The sequence below is a fragment of the Falco peregrinus genome, chromosome 4 (assembly GCF_023634155.1).
Source record: "Falco peregrinus isolate bFalPer1 chromosome 4, bFalPer1.pri, whole genome shotgun sequence".
In the NCBI taxonomy this organism is placed as follows: Eukaryota; Metazoa; Chordata; class Aves; order Falconiformes; family Falconidae; genus Falco; species Falco peregrinus.
This window is the reverse complement of record NC_073724.1, coordinates 7706691-7728532: the sequence shown is the minus strand read 5'-3', so window position 1 is coordinate 7728532 and position 21842 is coordinate 7706691. Positions and strand designations below refer to the sequence as shown.

The 21842-nt window shown below is 37.2% G+C and overlaps 1 protein-coding gene across 4 annotated transcripts in view; it reads left to right on the top strand.

The window, feature by feature from the left end:
- Positions 1 to 21842, top strand: part of DCAF6 (DDB1 and CUL4 associated factor 6) — a 90584-nt gene that overhangs the window by 35467 nt on the left and 33275 nt on the right. For 2 of the 4 annotated variants that reach the window (XM_055801760.1, XM_055801764.1), the window contains exons 7-12: positions 1221 to 1435; positions 4083 to 4176; positions 7581 to 7700; positions 7947 to 8192; positions 13433 to 13600; positions 20410 to 20469. In XM_055801760.1, the coding sequence (XP_055657735.1) occupies positions 1221 to 1435; positions 4083 to 4176; positions 7581 to 7700; positions 7947 to 8192; positions 13433 to 13600; positions 20410 to 20469 (903 nt within the window). The remainder of the gene's footprint in view (positions 1 to 1220; positions 1436 to 4082; positions 4177 to 7580; positions 7701 to 7946; positions 8193 to 13432; positions 13601 to 20409; positions 20470 to 21842) is intronic. The other 2 variants (XM_055801761.1, XM_055801762.1) reach the window with 2 other exon arrangements.

Below are 21842 nucleotides of genomic sequence, written 5' to 3'. Positions count from 1 at the left end.
GAGTACAGATCACTCAATAAACATAAAAATAGCCCTCTCATCGTGCTAACATTCTTATAAGATTTCTTCCTTTCATCACAGTGGTCAGCAAAAATCTGTGGCAGCTGCCTGAGAAACAGATTCGGGGGGGGGGGGGGGGGGGTGTTGATGTAAAGGTACTACGTACCTCTCTTGTGCTGTAACAATACAGGACTAAGATGAACTCAGGTATGCTGGCCTAGGGAGTAAAGGAAGGAAAAGACAAAATGTTGAAGACTCTTAATTTTTCTGGATGTAGTGGTATAGGGTTCTGTTGTTTGTTTTGGGGCTGTGTGTTTTGGCTTTTGGTTGGTTTTTTTTTTTAGAGGTGAAGTATTCTATGACTTGTGAGCAAACTATTGATTTTCACTTAAAACATTCTGTTTCAGTCCTGCTATAGTGTGAGATGATAAATTCTGAATTGTTCTGTGGTACAGAACAGTCAGTCAAGGGCAGACTGTGGCGCATACTAAGCCACAACAGGTATGCCATGTGGGAAGCAGTTACATGGCAAATTTTGAGGTTTTGGAACAGTCTGTTTTTCTGAATGTTGGATCTTCTTAGAGGTAACTTTTATTTGCTCACAAACTATAATTCTAGAATTTAAGATAGTTTTAGTGTGTGGAATGGAGGTGAGTTGTCAGGGAAGCATGGTATGTCCAATGTATTGTATATTTCTGTAGTTTCAAAGTGACAGCACTATTATGTCTCAAAGAAAAACTACTATTTTTAAAAACATTTTGGGTAGAAAAGAGGAGATGTGTGTCCTAAACTTTTAAGGTTTCATATAATTAATTCCTTTCTAATTTGTGTGTAGATACAGATTTGCATTATTATTGTGTAAAAGTTCTTGGGTTCCAAAATTTCCATTTGTACTACATTTGACAGATAGCAACCATACTGTCATGTGATGTGTATGTGATATATAAATATATTTCTCTGTGTGTGTTCATCTCTTTTTTTTTTTTTTTTTTAATGATGTATGTAGTGTTTGTAAACAAAAATACAGAATACCAGTAAGATCTGATATGTCATTACTCAGATCCAATTTAATGTAGAAGCTACAGGATACTTAGCTTTTTTTCTAATCATCTTTTGTTGGATGTTAAATAAGTATATTGAAGATGTTGAAAAATTCCCATAGTAAATATATGGTTTCTTTCTTCCCCCTGCACTCCTTTTTTTTTTTTTTTTTAATATAGGGAATTATGCTGGTAGGGGCACTGTTGGAATGGTGGCACGTTTTGTTCCTCCTCATCTCAATAACAAATCCTGCAGAGTAACATCTCTCTGTTATAGTGAAGATGGTCAAGAGATCCTTGTTAGCTACTCATCGGATTACATATACTTGTTTGATCCCAAGGATGACACGGCACGAGAACTTAAAGTTCCTTCTGCTGAAGAGAGACGGGAAGAGGCAAGTGATTAAGATGACCTGTTTTCATGTGTGTTTTTTTTTTTTTTTTCTTGTGACACACTTACATCGGTTGTATTTCCCTTTAAATTAATCTTGAATTAATGTTGATGTTCATAGACTGAGATGTGACAAGTAGATTGCACGTGTACACTGTATTTATTTATTTATTTACAATATTTTGTTGCTCTGGTTTTCTTTCTTGTCTGGTTTTCCTCTCCTAAAGATGAGAAGGCATCTACATGAACCTCAGGTTCTAAGACCAGCAAGGGTGGTATGTCACTCTCGTAACATAGGTGTAACAGAGGTGTATTCTCTATTATTTTCCATGCCACCAAAAGCATATTCTTTGAAATCAAGTATGAATACTTTGTTTAAAGTTACCATTTAATGACAGAGACGAGGGGGTACAAAATGTTTAGATTGAGGAGGTAAGCCACTGGTACTGAACAGTATTAAAAGTTTCAGCTGTGTAACCAAAACACAAGCAGTTGTTTATTATCAGCTCAGCTGCAATGATGCTGACCCTTCCAGTCTAAATTTTCTGATCAGTGTAGAACAAATCTCTTTAGCCACAGTGAAATTATACATCTCTTCCCCCTCCCGCACTGCTCCAACCATCCACTATTTTCTCTGGCATTATGCTCTCACCCTTTCAGAAGCTCCTCTGCTTGGTGAATTCATTACCTTTAGTCTGAGACAGGGGCTTCAAGGGAGTTTACAATGAGTTGTCAACATCCTGCTGTCTCCACCTGGAGGATGAGTGTGATGATAGTGATGGTGATTTCTTCCTCCTCTTTGCTGGGAGAAGCATGATGCTGATGTTTTCTTCCTGTTTTTTTCTTAGAATCTACTTGGAGGCTGTTTTATGTTTTTCAACACATTTTACATTATCTGTTTTCTTTATTAGTCAGCCAGTGTGGCACGGTTTTACTTTTAACTGCTTGTTCTTTGTCCTTGTTATCCCTAAACCAATTGTTGCTTGGGTCCAACCTTTACAGTAAACAGCCACGGCTGGGTTGCTGAGAAGGTGTCTCCCTGGTACCCTCCTGTGCCCACACCTGCAGGGTATCTGCTGTCAGCCCCTCTGCCTGTACTACTTGGTGCTGCATTGGGTGTCCTGTGGTCATCAGTAGTTCTTTTTTCTAAAGCTAACTAACTAGCTAACGTTCCTGTATGTACCGAAACTGTTAACAGGTGATTGTATGCTACACATCTATGCAAGTCTCAGTAAAACTAAAACAAATTCGGTGATAAACATCCTTTATTTTCTTTCTGTGAACAATCACTGGACAATTGCTGTTGCAGCTGAATGAGCTAACAGAACGCTCCAAGTGAAGTCCAGGCAAAGCCCGACAAGTGTGAGGCTTGCGTTGTTAGCTTCATATTAAACCTGTGGCACGTTACTAGCAATGACCATGCTCTTATTTATTGGGCCACAGGCTGCTATTACTGGTACAAATATTGTTGATCAGGAGGGGGTGTAAATTCGTAGGACTGAGGAGGAATGTCCAGGTGAGTTACACTGTTACCTCACTGAGGCAGGAGCGAGCAAAGAGGAACCCAGAAGAAGTGGGATGCCCTGATGGTCCTGCACTTCTCCCTCTCTTCTGTGTAACGTTAACCTGATGTGAAGTAATTTGGTGGTGAACTGACTGCCCAGTCACTGTAGAGAGACATGATTGTGGCCACCTATTAATAACAGATCTTACATATTCTTTTCCTTTGTAGGCATGGAATGTGTCCTGTAATCTTTTCTTGCTGCTTGATTTTCCTGAAATGCTATTTTTATTCCAGCCTGGCTTTAAGTTGTATAGAGTAGAAGAAATGTAAAGCTGGCTTTCTGAATCTGCTGGCTCCTGAAAGTTAATACTTTAACATGCTTTCACCACAGGGGTTTTGAGTTTAATTTAAAATTGTCAGCACAATTATTCACCTTTTTTTTTAAAAAAAGCCAGGAATACTCAGCCAATACACGTAATTTCAAGCTCCAAACTGCCTTTGTGAATGTTCAAAGCTCTGGCTGTATCCCTTCAAGTTGCTGGAAGTAACACTACCTATATAGTACCTGTACTATACTTCCTGCTGCAAAACCCCCGTTATAATTTTTTTTAAAAAAAAGATGGGTTAAAAAATAAACTAAAATATATTTTCTTAAAATTTCTTTGTTTTAGTAATGCCTGATTGTTTTTTTCCTTTTGCTTAGATGCAAATGCACATTTCATTAAACTGAAGCTGCCATATAGGTTTTAACATGAAGGGGTGAATACTTTTGCATCCAGGCTGAATTCTGGAAAACCTTAATTACTGTTCAGTATGGAAAGCCTCAATTAACATAGTAGAGTTAGTATTGCATAAAATAAAAGCTGCACTTACTCTGAGAGATTAATTTAGACTGTTGAAGTTCGGTGTAGCTAAAACTCTTGCATTCTTATTGTTACAGTTTTGTGTTTATTCATAGTTGATCTGAACATATGACTGACATTCCATTTTTTTGTGACACATACAAATTTATGAAAATTAAGAAAATGGAGATACTACATTTAAATTTAGACTTAGAATTCTGTACTGTCTGAAATAAATAGCTTAGCTTTGTAATGCCCTTCTCCACCTCACCCCATCCTTTTTTTTTTTTTTTTTTTTCCCCTAGTTACGGCAACCTCCTGTTAAACGTTTGAGGCTAAGAGGGGACTGGTCGGATACTGGACCAAGAGCAAGGCCTGAGAGTGAACGAGAAAGAGATGGTAAAGTGTTTCCTTTTGGAGGGAGGTTGTTGTCTTTGCTTGTGTCATTTTTTTTTTTGTTGGTTTGTTGTTGATTTGGGTTTTATTTTCCAATTTTTCTTCTCGGTATTCCTGTGCTTCAAACAAAACTGTCCATGTTTTAAGAATCAGCCGGGTCTTAAGATGGTTTTCTTAGAATTTAACACCAAACTGCTATTCTACAGTGATTGTTAAAAATGTCTAAATTTAAAAATATTTTTATCAGAAAAATTGTTGCTTCAGGTAGTCTGATGTAAATCAAGGGGAGCTTGTTTCATTGTCATTAGTCATACGGTGACACAAATACCTATTTCCCTTTTTGTAGGCAAGCCTCATATGTAATCAGAGTTACAAATTAAATGCTCTATAACAGTTACATTAGGGGACTGGAATTCAGAGCAGTAGGATACTAATACTGTGCCTTTCACTTTTTTATAAAACATGTAGTGACTAAATTGTTATGCTTATATTTTCATGTTTGTAATGTATAACTCAATTACTTGAGGTTTCAGCAGATAGAGCATTCTGAAAGCTATGCTTTAGTAACAGAAAATGGGACACCAAAGCAGGACGGGGGATGCTTTGTCACTCATCTTACTCTCCACTTAATGATGTGTTTTTGTTTAAATCTGACAGGTCGTGGGGGTATAAGGATTTGTTCTAGATCCCTTAAATCTGTCTCGCTTCTCTGCCTACCATTTACCTTTCTGGGTTTTCTGTTGGTTTTTTCATCCTCCTGATTCCTCAAACTACAATAAAATTGTCTAGCTGTGTCAGACTAATGGTCCATGTGGAGTACGATTCCGTATCCTACACGGGCAATAGGAGATGCTGTTTAGGGAGGGAACTCTTACCTTAGTCTGTTGCCTTTGTTGCTCCCACAGTGTTTGGAATTAGTGGATTAGAAACGTTGGAGGGTACGCTCCCATCTGTTGCGTTAGAATCTGCATATGGTTCTCTTGCCTTGAGTTTCTGTAATCCTTTTTTTGAACCTGCTGATAGTATTTCCTGTGGCAAAAGACTTGAGAAGTTCAGTGCCTGCTGTGTAAAGGAATACTTTCTTTCCTTTTAAACTGCTCTGTTTCATCCTATAATTCTAATATCACAGAATTTGATCATTAACAGTTTTATGTTCTGTTTACTTAGTGCCTTAGTTCCACAGATCTTATTTGTATAGCCCCTCATGTTAGGGGCACTTTTGCTATCACTTTTGTTGCAGGTTTTTCCCATCAAAATTAATTGCTGCTTTACCTTTGCACAAAGTTACTTTCTATCTAGATTCTTTCTCGGTTAAATATTTCCAGTGTCCTTCTAGCTGTCATTTCCCCATAATGTCAAGTAAACCTGCTGGTGAGGAAATGAAGCCTGAGAAAAGGACTCCTCCAGTATAGACCTTGGCTAGATTTTTATTTTCTCAAAACAAAGCTTCAATATCTTTACTGTGCATTGTCTGAGACAACTGTATAGTGACAGAGAGAGAATGGGTATATTGCATTAGTTAGGCATGTGGTGACCTGTGCCTTATTTTCCTGTTAACCATTCATTGTTCTCTCTTCTCATCATTAAATACCTTTTGTCTGTTTTCTTCAGCTGTTGCATTCCATTTTTTGTGTTTTAAGCTCCTGAGGTCAGAGCTCCTCTGTCTGGTGTACAGGGAAGGGAGTGAGGGATCCCAGGGGAGGCTCAGTGACCTGCAGTCTGGAAATGAGGATAGACAAGGGCGCTGAGGTCAGACTGAGGGGCATTGTTTTTGTGGGAGTGGGTTGGTGTGGTCCCCTTCCCTTCTCCATTCCCAACGATGTCTTTCAAACTCAAGCAAATCATCCCAAAGCAAGGTCTAGTGCTGATACATTCAAGCTGTATCGTACCAGTGAAGATTGTCTGCAGTCCTGAAAGATCATCAGTTGCGCCAGATATTTGATTAGTTGTGGATAACTGGCTAGCTGAAAAGGGTCACATAGACATCGTCCAGCTGGCTGGACAAAAATGCACATCGCTCTCAGCTTATCTGAAGTAAAGCAAAAATACACTGTCTTTGGCTGTTCTTGTTACACAATAACAGGAAGATTTCGGTGGGAAAAGAATGTTGCAGGTGGGAACAGATAACTACAGAAGAGAAACTAGGGGCGGGCTTGGTATTTAGGCAACTAACCAATAATGAGCTTAACTTTTGTAATATGTATGAGCTAATTATAACAAGGCATAAAAGGTGACTGTAAGGGACAATAAACGAAGTCTGCTGATCACTCATATTGAGTGACTGTGTCTTCCCTCCGTCACGACAATTAGTCTTTCAGCTTTTATAACATCTGTGCAGGTTGCAGCACTGATCTTGTTCTTCTGTATCACTGTATATGTTCTTCCCAAGCGTGCTGCAGAATCTTTCAGTGTTAGCTTTTGTATGCAGGATATTAAAATATTTTTCACATACATATTTTCATAAGTAATAGTACTTCACAGGGATTCTATTTTTTAAGGTCTTTCAATTACAAAACTTTTCCAAAGGTTGCTCAAACACCAGATACCTCCAAAGAGGCTAAGGGGCCATCAGAAGCTCTTAACTTCAATGTGAGTGAAATGGTCCAGTCCAGTGGAATGGTTTTCTATTGGAAGATGCCATTCTGTTTAAAAACATCAACAAAACAAACAAACAAAAAAACCCACCCAAAAACCAAACAACCCCCTCCAAACCACCACATTTCACAGACTATAAAAAACCCTTAAAAATTCAAATATTCTATTTCAGCCTTTCATGAATGGAATTTTTCCTATCTTCTTTCTTGAAATGAATTTTCTTTCATATGTACTAAACCCAGAAATAAAATGAGAAGAAAATGTTTTGAGTTATGTTGAAAGAAAGTATGTCAGAGATTGTGCTGCTTGGGAGTCTTTGCAGTCCCGAATCTTGATCGGAAAGTGTGAAAATGAAAAACCTTAGAAGAACTCTGCAGTTGTATTACATTACAACCTTCTGGAAATATTAAAAACGTCATGTTCTAATTTTATGCTAGTCTTTTTTTCTCTTGCATTGTTTAATGACAAAATGTATTATTTTACAATTAGCTGGAAAAACATAAAATCTAGGCTTTCTTAACTTATTCAAGCAGCATTTAAAACTGAATGACGCAAATTTCACAACATCGTGTGTACAAAAGCTCCCAGGTAATTGTAAAGCAGAAAAGGAGTTGTTGGTTTTTATGTGGTGCTGGGTTCAGCTGGCAAGTCTTGCTGGACTGTTGTTGCTGAAAAAAGAGATGGTTCAGGGGGTTACTGGTTCCGTAGCTTACAGCATAGGGTTGGTTTTTTCTATGAAGGAAGAAATGAGGGGGAGGGGGGGAAACGAACGCTTTTGTGAACTTGTAGATAAAACTTTATTTGTTTTACAGGGGAGCAAAGTCCTAATGTCTCTCTGATGCAGAGGATGTCAGACATGCTGTCAAGGTGGTTTGAAGAAGCTAGTGAAGTTGCACAAAGCAATCGAGGACGAGGAAGATCACGGTCCAGAGGTGATTTCCTTCTTTTCAGGAATAATAATTACAACAGACAGTATGTTTGTACTGAAAGTACAGGGAGTGAATATCAGCCTTTCTGAGGTGTAAACTAAAGAATTTTTAGTGCACTCTGAAGGACTGAGCACACCTGTTTGCCATATGAATGGTAATACAAAGGGATCTTTAGAGACAGAGTAAGTTTACCTTTGGACTCTTGTTTTTCTTGCTTTTTTTTTTATTGTTTTTTATTTTTAATCAAAGGTGGGACTAATCGGGCAGATGCTCCTGCTACTAATAATGTGCCAGCTAGTACAGAATCAGAAACTGCAATGGAAGTAGATGGTTCTGAACAACTTCCATCATCTTCCTCTTCTACAATGTCAGCCCAAGCTCCTTCAACATCATCTTCAACAGGAAGTCCCCCTTCAACTTCATTATTGTCCTCTCCTGATAATGAACAAAGGCCTTCTTTAGGGGCCTCAGCTCAACCTGTGCTCCATCAGTCTGGTGAGAAGAAATCCATCTTGTCATTGTTTATGAAAAATGTTTTCATAAGAAACAATCTTGATTTAGGATGTTTTGACTAACTGATCTCAATCTCTTTTTTTTTTTTTTGGTTTTTTTTTTCCTTGCACATCCTTAATGAGACTAGGTATTTTATAGTTACCAAGTGTCTGCAACTGTGGTTTAAAGAAAGAGTAAAACCATCAACTGTAGATTTTTGTCTGAAGAAGAAATCTCAAAGAGGATAACCAGTATAATCTTTTAAAGTAGAAATAAATTATTGCTTGTTTTTTCCCTAAACTTTTATTGTTCTCTTCTTGGAGTATAAGTAACATCATGCCTTCTTCAACTGTGTTTTGGCTGTAGTAGCATCAGTGCAATGAGTAGTAGAACCCTATGCTTGCTATAATGGGAGGAAGTAGAGAATGGCTCCTTCAGTAGGAATCTACATTCTCAGTGTTTCAGCCAGCAGTGTGATTTTTTTGCTTCTCAAAAGTATTTGGATAGACAGGGCTCACCTACCATGATACTCCATTATTCATTAATAAATTGTACTACATACTGATTTTTAAGTTTGTATATCTTGAAGAAACTAATCTGTATTGAATACAGCCTTACATTCTTATTGTGGGGGGGAAAGGAAAAAGTATATTGCACTGTCAGTGGCAGAAACTTATTCAGGTAGTAAAAGAGCAGGTTGTGCTTTGACTTGACCTTTTCCATCTCTATGCAGGAAAAGATGCCACAGTCTTTAATTATTTGTATGAGAGTTTATTTTTACCTGTTTTAAGTGAGTTTTAGGCCTCACATTCGGGGTGGAAAAGGCTGACGTGATCTGAAACGCCTACGGGTTCAGACATCATGATTTTAAAATCCCGTGGCTGTTGTATCAGTTCACCTTTTGTCTTGTACATATTCTGTGGTAAAAAAATAAAGGTCTTTGTCATTGGAGAAGATGACTGACAGCATCTTCAAGCCTTAAACTGGATGTTCTGAAGTAAAGGAGAGATGGGGGTTTCCCAGGGAGAAGTGTGCCTTTCAGTGTTCTGTGGCTGCTGCAGCCAAAATCCTTGGGAGAAGTGAGAAATTAGTATCTAGTATCTGAAAGACATAGAAGCTAAAGATGTAAGTTGAAATTCATTAAATATATCATTCTTGCCCTTTCAAAACTTACAACTAGTCCGGTGTTTAGAGGAAACAAGCAGTGAGCAGAAGTGTGACAATACACACAGTCCAGATACTATTTCTAGAATAAGTGAATGCTAGAAAATTTACTAGCAGAGGCTTTTAGTCACCTATATTTTATATTAGTGTTGGTGTCCGCCTACTGCAATCTCAAGTTTTTCACAATACGCATACAAAAAATTACGGGGTCTACTCCAATTCAGTGTAATCCACTTTAGCTGCCACGATCTTTGGTGCAGTGGAATAGTCACCAGAGAACACACATACCATTACCAAGGGTTCATTTTGATCTTTCTTTTTTTTTTTTTTTTTTTTTAAGTATATGGTATATTCTGGAGCTTACACTGGCCAGGAGAGTATGTCTTATAATAAAAATAATTGCTTCAAACTGTCATTGAAACTTTGTGGATTGCATAATGATAATGCACTAGAGAGCATTTCTGGAATTATGATGCATTTTCTGTCCTGCATTTTAAAGAATGTGTGCTGACCAGAAATAAATGTTTTCCTCTTTTTCTTTGAATTTGCTTGAATTTCTAAGTAAAAGTTTATTCTGCTAGCATGAAGCTGAAGTTGTTATTTCTTAGTCCAGCACTTAAAAGCATTTCCTCTTTCCCAGTGTTACTTCAGACTTAAGACTCTCCATATATTCAGTCTTGAAAGGGTGGAGGTGGTTGATTTGTTGACAGGCTGGATACTTTCTAATGGTTGATGAGCTGCTGAGTCTTTTTTTAAGTCAGTCACACACGCCCTACCCCAACTTCCAAACCCACAGAAACAAACAAAACTTTATCTAGTATCCTTTACTGCTCTATGCAGGTTTTAGTGTGGGACTGGGTGTCATCTTTAAATTGTCTACAGGAGTCCTGCGGGAGTAAACTTAACAGTACTATGTGTTTACACACTTAGTAAGCATCTTGTCTAGTTTGCGCTGCTTTTGGAACACTTAAGTGACTGTAAAACAAGTCTTTGTGTAACATGCACAGGTCCAGGGAGAGGGGAAGCTCCTGTGCAGAGAGAGCAGGTCGGGGCAGTAGCAGTGGGTTTATGAATGGGTAGACTTGAACGTGAATTTCCATTTTACAATGTTTGTACATTTACGTAACTCATAACAAGTGCTCGGTTATGAGACTTTATTTACTCAGTCTCTAGTCTATAAATATGAAAACATGGCACTCTGCTTCAAGGACAGGGTTCCCCGAGTTTGTTTTAGCTGCTTTTAGAGGTGAAAATAAAACCTGCTGTTTTTCTGGGTGACAGGATAGGGAAAGTGATTAATAGAAATAGTAGTTTTAATACAGTGGGGTTTAGTAGGAAGACCAGATAGAGGTGTGTTGTAAAAGATGGGTGACTAGAGAAGCATTTTGGAAAGTGGAAGAAGGAAAGCGAGAGGCTTTCAGCCGTCATTTTGCATGAAGTGGTGGTAGATGAAAGTTTGATTATGGTAGCAAAGAGCCAGCAAATGAAGAACATGGTTCTGGCTGGTGACTTCCGAATTGGAGCATGAATTCATACTACAGAATGGAACAGGTGTGTAAACAGCTTTCCATAAATCATTTCATTTCTGCATATTTCTGTACAGAACACAGGCACTGGTGGTATTCCTGTCTTTGAAATAGCAATACCTTTGCATATGTATTATAATTCAAATATATTGTTAGTATGTTCCAGAAAATATGCCATGTGGTAGGCATTTGAGCTTCTACATATGAATGAATTACTTCGTATCTTCATGTTTTAAAAAGCACACGTTCAAAATAGACTCAGTACAAAAATGGTTCAGTACTGGCAGCTTGTTGGGTTAAGTCTCTTTATCGGAATGTATATTCTAGTAGAATGCAATTGGAACATTTGAGTAATTTGCAAGTAATTAAGATAAGCGCAAAATCTCAGGAGCCTGTTCTTTTCAGTATGTTTGAATTTATTTTATTTTATTTATTTATAAAGAGATGGAACAATTGCTGGAGATTTTCACGTTTGTCACTAAGGAAAAAAATAGCAAATTTCTATTCTTGCCCTGCTTGGCCCATTCAGTGGAAACTGGAACCATTGATTAATTTTTTACATTAGTTTTAGGATGCTGTAGTTTTTAAGCTAGGAATAAACAGCAGATACAACAAACTGTAAAACATAATGGTGGTTTTCCCTCATAAATAATATTCCAGATACCACTGATCCCATTGGGAGGGAGAGTAGGTGGGCAATTGACTAATTAGGACAGCTTAATCTTAATAGGTGTTTTGATATAAGGTAACTTTGCTTTTAAGTTTTGAATGGGAAAGTGGCAATAGCTGGGTTTTTTCTTTCCATTTCTGATTCCTCACTCCGTTTGCTGGCAAAATAAACATTTGCTTAGAGGTTCTGAAATGTGTTAAAAGGTGTTGTCATTTAACATAGTCAGGATAGTAGTTACCAGTTTGTTTTGAATTGTAGTTCTTACTACATCTTAAATTGTAACTGTCTCTGGATTGAGTGGAACTGAATCAGCAGCAAGTACTGAAAACTGCAATTTTAGGCATCACTGAAATTTCCTTAAAAGCATTTTCTAGACTGTTTGGAATTCTAATTTCCATAAATGTTCATGGCGCATGAAAACTATTCATAGCAAATCTCTCTGATGTGATATTCCTTTTAGGAATTACATCTTCTTCTTTCTTGTTATACCTCGTCAACCATAAACTGGCAGGATATTATTTCCCAGAAGTGGTATTAGATTGCGGACATGGCTATTTGATATTAACTGGTCCCTGCCCCTCATTTTGAATGGTTGGATTCTGTCTTTGGGTTTGTTTCTTTTTATGAAATAAAATGTTAAATTTGGTTGCTTCACTGAGTGAATAAAGGTTACAGAATACTTGTAAAGCTTTTGCTTGACTGAAAGGTTATATGCCAATATAATGCTCTCTAGTAACTTAACATTTTATAGTATTGATTTTTTTTTTTCTTTGCAGATTTCCTCCTATCTACAAAATACTCCACAGTGCATTTGATATAAATACTTTCAGGAAAGGTCTAGGCTAGCAGTTCATAGCACAACTAGCTAGAGCATTTGGTGTGAACGTTTTGAGTCTGAATTAGCTTCTCTGCTCTGCTGTATTATAGGTGACAGTGGTTCAGGTCAATGTTGTGCTTCAGCTATTGTTAATAAAGACCTATCTGTGTCGTATAAAGAGAAGTGCTTGCTATACAGCACTTGTGTAAGCAGTGGAAATCTGCAAAGAGCATGGGAAGAATAAAAAATTACTTGGTCACTTAGTTTTATAGTAGTTTGCAAACAATACTGTTAATCAGGCAGTGCACTGGTACATGCCAAAACACTGTAACTAACAAATGAATAAAGGCAAAATGGTGAAAACAGTGAAGTCTTTAAAGGTGGAACTGAGAGAATAGTCTGTTAAGAGAATAATAGTAAGAATTGTTTATGATTAAATAAATCACTTTCTCTGTAGGACCACTTAACTATTTTCAGACTTTGAGTCCTCACCTGCTGGGAATGTCTGAGATAAAAAATGAGTTCGTATTAAAGTGTATTTTTTGGTTGAATGCTGTTCTGCCACATATTTCCATAGTCCCAGATTCCTTTTTTCATAGGTTTGTTTTGATCAAAATTGTACTAAATTTATTTTTTTCACATCAGGAAGCTACACATTCATTTTGAGAACTTGTCTGTAGACCACAGTTGCATAATTTCACACCACGAATATTCTGATTTGTTATGTATGTTAGGAACATGGAAATAAATATTTGTCTGCTTTGTTTTGAATCAGTCAGGATCTATCTATTTTCATTAAATAATTCTTTGATAAATGGTTGGATGGGGAGGGGATGTATGTGTGCGTTTAGGAAGAGGAAAACAATTTAAGCATTTTCTTTTATAACTTCTGGATGTCAGTAAATGATTTACATATTATTTTTTTTTTTACTGTAATTACACTTAGTACCTGTTGCTTCTGTCTTTGGTCAGTCCCCCTACCCCCTGTTCTTTATATTGTATGTTCAGTGCTTCTTTCTTTTACATGTTGTTTGTTTTTTTTTTCCCCCTTCTCCCTGTTTGTCAGAGTTAATGGGACCCGAGTTAGCTATAATCCGTAGGGGTCTACAGCGACTGAGGCTTAAGAAGGCAGAACAACAGAGACAGCGAGAGCTAGCTGAGGGTTCAGCGCCACAGTCGACCTCCTCTGATCAGTCCTCCTCTAAGGGCTCCTCACAGGACCCTCAGACATCAGGTTGTCATTTGTCAAGGTTTTTTAAGCAGCTAACGTAGCTATAGTTTGTGCTGCTGTTGTTTGCTGAGTTGCTTCTCTTCCAGAATAAGACAGTGAATGCATTTGCTGCTCGTCTTACCTTGCACGTGGTGGTGTTTATCATCACATGGGTTAGGGAAACAGTAATGTTGACAGTTTTCATTTATCTAACACGTTTGGATTATATAGCTAAATGATACTGTATGGAGAAGGCTTCCTAGGTGCATGGTATCAGGTATGTGCAGTGTTTGTTAGAGCAGTTGAGCAAGAAATTGCCGTGTCCTGAATAGAGTAAGGTACTTACACACTTGAAACTGCATTTTGGCGTTAATTGTATCCAATAGTAACATTTAAGACTTGGCTTTGGTGTAGCATGTGTTCTAAATCAGGGTAACAATTTGGTAAAATAGAATTTTGGCACTCTTAGATGCTATGATTTTACAGTAAGTATAGTGAAACTACTTGTAACAAGCCAAATTCCCTAGATATGCTCCCTTTTTTTTTAATAGAGTGACTTTCATTTCACCATCCTCTTTCTCTTGTCTTATTGAGGTTAAAAATTATTACAAGAAAGTCTTGGGGATGTTTATAATAAAAAGAGACGTATTTGAGAAAGCTAGGGTAGGAGCATGCATATAAATAAAGAGGTAAACCCTAAAGCGTGAACTTGAAGCTAACTTTGTCATGGCACCATGTCAAAGTCAGCGAGCTGCATGCTTGTGTGAAAAATCAGCATATTTTGTGTTGAGAAGTAATGTCTAGCGATGTTTCTTGTATGGGTAAATTCTGTGACAATTGAGGTGTGGCTAAATTACTTAGAAGGATTAGGTCATACATTCACAGCTTGACTTGCTATGGTTCAATCTATTTGTTTATCTGGAGCCTTATGGAACGATTTGATGTAGCAGTGGCCACTGCTCTAGTTACAGTATGTAGCTGCTGAATTTTGAATAACGTCCGACACTAGAAAATTCTACAGAGAGTTTTCAGAATGTTTGGAAACCAGTAAATCCTGGAGGGCTGTGTGCTTATCCTAGGGATGGTGGCCATAGGTGCCTGTTACCCGTAGGAAGAGAACAAGAAAAACAATGGTAGCAGTGTTCTTGTAGGAGGTGAAATTTCCTGCCAGAAAAAAAAAAACAACACCTACCAGAAAGCTACTGATTTTTTCAGCAAACTGAATGTAGGAATTTATTATCTCAAAGATATGTATTGATAGAGGCAAAACCATATCTAGCGTTTACAGTCAGTAGTTCCTGATCTTCCATTTTCTTTTCTGAATGATTTAAAAGGTTTTTTTACTAAATTGTTTCCGATTGAATTGAAGTTGGGGAAAAAAGTTTGGTTGCAAACATACCTGTAGAATTTTCACCTGGAGGTATATCTGTGGGTATTTTACTACTCCTGAAGTATGTGTTGGTCTGAGTTTCCCTTGATGGTGCCTTGCCCATCTCTTTTAGTGCTGCTTCAAGGATGCAGTGTAATTATTTCCTCTCATTTGCTTTTGGGCCAGCATACTGTAGGATCCATACTGACACAAATTTGAAGCTTTAAGCTGAGTAATTGGTTTGAACTGGGAGTCAGAGCTGTATTGTAGTTAGTCTGGATCCCCCGTCACTGCCTCTGGGAGTTTTGAGTTCCCATGTGCTTTGAATTTTAAGGGAACTAATGCAAAGATCTGACTTTTGTTTGGGATCACTAGTGAACCACTGAATGCATACATAACCTTGGAGGAAATTAATCAAATATTTACCTCGTTCTTCATGTGATGACAATGAATTTGCAAGTTTAACCATTTTGCTTATTAAGTAATTGCTTTGAAGGAAACACTTATTTCTTGTTTGAAACTCTTTTCTGTCGTGGAAGCCAGATCACCTTTGCATTATCTATTTACTTTTTAAGATTTCTGCACTCTGGACATAGAAATATTCTTGTTTCTTTTTGTGCAAGTTACTTTGTTTTGTTCCCTTTTTCTGACCACCCAAACCTTATTTTTGGAAGGTATGTATCTGTAATCTATTCCTTTGGAAAACTGGAGCTGCAGATTTTTGGTTTGTAGCTTCTCCATAGAGACAACTGTTCTCCAAGGTGCTGTCATCAGCTGATATTTTGTAAGTGTGGTAGGAGAAAAAGAAGTTTTTAGGTGTAGGGTTTTGTTGGTTTTTTTTTTAATAATAAATTCCCACACAGGACAATAACTTTTTTTTTTCTTCTGCAGGGTTGTCTTTGATACTCTGTCTTGAGGCAGATGTTCATTTTTCAAGGACACACTAGCTGTAAATTTTCAAACAAAAATTACACCCCAAAATGTGTCTGCCACTGTGTGAAATGGCGTCATAACCTCTGGCCCAGGAGTGCAAATTCTCAGTCCCTACTCTGGCAAAACTTGTATAATTTACACTTGCAATTTTTTGGGGAATTCTGTGTGAGACTAAGTCCACTTCTTCTGGCCTCTATTTCATTCTCAGTCCTTATCTTTACAATCACAGAAGCTCGATTGTAGCTGTAGAGACAAGCTAGAGAAAAAAATACTGCAGCCATGTAAGAAATTACCAGTAGAATATGTCAAAACCTGAGAGCTTTTACAGGTTTAATAGAAAATTAGACTGTATGGTAGTTATTCTGTCTCCTAGTCTAAGGACTTGTAATAGTTACAGGAGGATTTGTAAGCTGTATGTGTAATGGTTAACCATTACTATTTAGAAAAATATGGTGGTTGTTGCATGTGCAAGTGAGTTGACAGAGTAATGATTCACGGTGGGCTGATTTGACATTGAGGAAACAGATACTTCATGCTCAGATGGCAAAGAGACTGTTTCAGTGGATACCTCTCATAAGTATTGTGTAACTTTGGCTTTTAGACTTTTAGAAGCAGTCTATGCTGCATGTATCAGGTCTATTTTGCCTTCAAGTCTTGACTGAAGTATTGAACATTCAGATTCTTTTGGTAGCCACTTTCATTAGGGAACTATAGTAAGTTGGTGGGGTTTTTGGTTTTGTTTTTTTTATTTTTCATTATATACTTTCTCCAACAAAGCCTAGTTTTGACTTAGGTTTTTGTGCCACTTTATAACATTTAGATCCTGTGCAGTATTTAAACAACAGCATATATGTGCTATGCAAACTACAAAGAAAGTAAACCCTTTTAACCTATTGCTATTGCTGGGCATCCCAGTGCTGATATGCCATGTATGCTTTGCCATTACCTATGTCCTGCCTCTTTTTGAGAACCTTTAAGTGATTTGAATGCAATTTGAGAAGTTGCAGAAACATGCATGAACAAGCTGATCTTGAAGCAAAAAAGAAAGAATAAATCAATATTATAGATCAGTGTAGCAGTCAGTGTGCATAATCTTACCCTCAAAAATATAAAGTAATGTGAACCTTTCTTTTTTGAGGAAAAATTAATGCGATTTAGACTGAATTTACTGTGGAATAAAGATCTATCATGTAATGCTGACAAATTGCAGAACCTGTGATACGTACAGACTTGATTTTATTTTTTTTTTAAACACTAGTTGTTTCAAAGGTCTATACAATCATTGTCTTTAAAGTAGAACAAATGGGACCTTCGTTTCTGTGTTAAAGGTTTCTGTAAAGAAACCAGTGTTTAAAACCTGCAGTTTTTATGACTGGATTCTTTGCATTCTTTGTAAACATCCAAATGTAGAAATGTGTTGATTTGAAGTCCAAAATTTGTAGCTGAGAGCTTATTCACTGAGCAAAGCAATTATTCCTAGTTATGAAAACAAGTATTTCATTTCTCAAATTAAGGTCCACTATGTGTCCCATGTTTGGGACTTTTAAAAATAAGTGTCACTGCTTCAGGCCTGGCTGTCACATTGGAGCTAGTGTTAGTGATAGAAGGAGGAAATTTTTTTTAACCAAAACTGTAGAGGTGGCATGCTGATATTCTGATGAAGTCAGGTGCTGATTGCCCAAACTAGAGGAAGATCCTTCAGCATGTAACTGACTTTAAAATTATCTTCTATTTTCTGTTTGAGGTTCCCCAAATTTATGAATCTCCAGTTCCCTCTTTAAGTGGTGTTCCAGTTTAAAAAGTACTGGTGACATTACAACCAGTGGTGAACTGCATTGGGATGTAGACCCAGCCTGTGAAGGCTCAGGTAAGAGTTTGGATTTTTGTTTGTTTTTTTAACTATATGGCTGGCACAGTTTTGGTAATACTTTTTTCAAAAGCTTTATCAGAAACGATGAAAGTACTTTTTAAGAATTTTTACAAAACAAAGCCATATATTAAAAAAAGAGGCATTTACCTGAACTTCTCTAGGCTGGTTTCATGTCATGTTTATTTCCCTACCTGTGGTGTGGGGTTCCAGACTGCAGTGCTACTTCAAGGGGTGCTGGTGATCCGTGCCTTCAGGGGACTTGAAAAAGGAGGAAAAAAAAAAAGTGAGTTTAAAATTGCTGCAAATTGAGCTCTTTTCTTAAGCATGTTAATTGGAACATTTAGGATGCTTCCTGTATGTTGTTTAAAAATTCTCATCTTACAAGTGGAATGCATTCACAAAGTTGTAAGACACCAAAATAATAGTGAAATGTGGGAGGTTTAAGCCTACATCAGGGTGGAGCATCACCTAGAAAATTTTTCATTTTTACTTACTGTGACTGAATGATGCACATGGTAAAACGTACCTACGTTTTACTTACTGGTGTATAATGTGAGGTCTTAATAAAATTTAGAAGTGCTGCTAAGGGTAGTAAATGTAATTTCTTACATTTATAATTAAAATATGTTAGCTCAGTCATATTTCTTCTGTTCATCTTGGTCTGAATTAAAGAGCTGATGAGGTTAGCTTTTCCAGCTAAGTAAAATGTTTCGCAGCATGATAAGCCTTTTAAAAAAAGACATATAAGCTTATAGAAAGAATTGCAATGTAAGAACAGAGTGCAACTGAGAATCACCGTCTTCTGTCATTAGGCTTCTCAGCTTGCTGTCCAACACCTCCCCTCCTTTTAGCACTTCTGATACAAGTTGATCCCAATCATGGGCTGCATAACTGCCAGTCAGTGATCAAAGCCAGCCTGCCCTTGAGGGAGGCGTGCCAATTCCTGTGCGGAGTCAGCTGGAATACAAGTAGATCACCTTATGACATGGTGCACTTTACACCAGCTCTTTGCTCTGATTTACATTCTAAAAAGTGGATTACTACTCCACTGAAAAAACTCCACTGTAAATACTTCTAAATTGGAAAGGATACGTAAAGCATGTTTCAGTTTTGGAAAGTGAAATACATTAACGTTTAAAGTCTCATGCTATAGAGCTACATCCCATCTAAATCTAGATGATAAATTTTCTGGTCTGGTTTAGGTACGTTTGGTGCAAGGCATGGGCATGGCTGGACAAAGGTAGAGACCTAAAACAGGACGAATGTTGTGTTTCCCAGTTGAAGAAATAAACTGTATAAGCCCAGTTACCAAAACAAACCAGAGCTTGCCGAAACAAGACCTCTCCTGGTCTTTGTTCTTCACCCCTCCTCCCCTCCCCTGCGCTAGATATCGGTATAACGAAGGAACAGACTGTGATTCTTGCACCAACAGCTGGGATTGAAGTATCATTTGAGGATATATATTTAAATCAGCTTTGTCAATTTAGCAGGTCTTATGGCTGTGCTATAAAATAGGTCATGTTGGTGATTCTGGCCCAAACCTGGAAGTGAGCTTCCTGTAGGAGAAAGGTATATTATTTCCTTCCTTTCCTTGTACAGCATTTAAGTTCATGTTGAAATTTCTTTAGCATGCTGTGGTGTTGGCAGACTAAGACTCAGTTTATAATCCAGGATATTAAATCCTTTCGTTTTAGCATGAATTTGTTTATACCAGAAGATTAACAAATGCAACCAAGATACGGTGGTCTAGGCAATATCTTTGAAATACTGCACGAATTTATGTACATCAGCTCATCTTAAGGTAATACCGAAGTAAGATCTGGTCTTCAGAGGTGACAAGGAAAATAGACTCAGAGAAGATACTGAATGTTGCATATGTCATTTGTCTGCACAATGAATGCAGTGCTGATAATAGTTATTAACTGGTAGTGGCCAGTGGGGAAAAAAAAGCACTTAACTGCTGGTTTTTTTTTATTTTTATTGTGATTAGATAAGGATTTTTGTAAGACTGATTGGTGTGGTACTGTGATAAACTCATGAAGACATGTTCTCAGTCATCACATGCTACAGAGGCAGAACATCTAGGAATGCAAAACTATTGAATTGTCATATGAGTGAGGTGTATTTTGGTGCTTTAATGTTTTAAAACCAGTCTATATGCTGTTATACCTGTAAACAGTCTCATCTTGTACATTTTATTTAAATATTGAAGATGCTGGTATGCCACTGAGTATTTTATGTTGAAGTATAAACATTCTGAAATTTACATTTAGCACATGGTTTGAAATACTAGTGTCATTTGGTAGTTGGAGCAAAGGCTTTAGGAGTTGTGACTCTTCAGTGTTTTTTTCCCCAGCATGTTAGAAATTTGAAGAACGTAGTAAAATCTCTAGTAATGGACAGGCATTTTTAATATTGACATGTCAGCAAGTTTCAGGCTGTTCGGTGACGACCTAAAGAAATACAGAATGATTTGAAACAGGTGGCTTTGCTTCTGTCATGCCTAGAAAATGCAATACGGCTGGCTGCTCGTAAAACAAACCCAAAGCTTCCTTATGTTGCTGCTTTTTATTTTTTATTTGAAACTAACATATGATCGTGACATTTCTGTGCAGTTCTCTGCTGCTTATGTTTTAAGTTGAAATCTCGTTTTTGTTTCAGATTCTCCTTCTTCTGTGGTTAACAAACAGCTTGGATCCATGTCACTTGATGAGCAACAGGGTGCGTGTGACAGGGAATGCGCCTATACTCAGCCATAGCTGATTGCAATGCTTCCTTTTAAAATTGCCTTTCATGATGATAAACAGTCTAAAAATGCTGTTCATCTACATAAAGTAGAATTCTGTAAGCAGATCTGCTGGAAACTCATTAATTATTTATTTCCTAATATGAGTAACAGAGTAAGGTTAATTGTTTTCAAAAGCCATCCTATGCTCAATTCAATAATGCATTCAGTGTAGGTACAGTAATTGTCTTGTGTACTCTACAGACATTTAGAATATTTTTTTAAATGCAAATTAAAATTAATACTTTAAACAGTCTTTTTCTGAATGGTTCTTGTTGGATCAAAGTACAAATACCAAGTTTGAAATAACTCTTAATCATATAATGCCAGATTAATTTATCTTGTACAAGAGAGATGTGCAGCTTTGTTCATACTTGCACAGTTTGAGTAACTTGAGTACCTGTTGCACTTAGGTGCATCTTACCTCTATAAGCTCTTGTCCTACACCCTTTCTGCTAAACAACTGCTAGTGTTTCTCTGTAGATGCCCTGTGGGCTGGTGGTAGAAAGAAAACTTGTGAGCTTTCTCTATGCCCTTTATTCATCAGTCTCCCAATTGTGAGCAGTGCAGTGGGCCATAGGTGACCCTATTCCAGCTGAACCAATGTCATCTGTAGTGATTATTTATGCCTGAATAATTAATGAGTGATAGATGGTAATGTAAAAATAGATTTCCATACCTGCTACATTATGCTTACTTCCATATCAAAGCCTCTGCAGAGATTTAATAGCTCAAATCCCACAAAAGAGCTGGCTATTTCATCTTGTTTCACATTCTAAACTAGAATGCTGTTTCGAAATCCCATTTCTGAACAATAGTCTGTTTGGCAACTATTAAGGTTATGGTTTATTTTAGGATGCCAGAACATTGGGGGGAAAAAAACAAAACCCAACAAGCTGTGTTTTATATTGACAAAATAAATCCATTTTGTGGAATTACTTTTGGTGGTGAAATAGCCTTAAAACCTCAGTGTGTACCTTTGCTAATTATTCATGGTTCAGTAGTCTACATCACTCCGATAGTCAGGTTTAGCTGGAAAACTTGCTTATAATTAGCGGCCAAGTCGTGGTCTCTGTTATGAACTCAGAATAAAGCATTATTTGATGAGAGTAGAATAAACTAGAATTAACATAGAAAGTCTAATTGTTTACTGAAATGCTTACAACTGCAGAAATTTGAGAAAACTGATAAATTGTTCCATGAAGCTGTAAATTAAGCCCATCTGACAACAAAGATAAACCCAGAAGTTTTGGTCCCAGAAATCAGTTCCCAAATCTGCATCAGATTCCTTTCAGGCAGGATCGGTTGC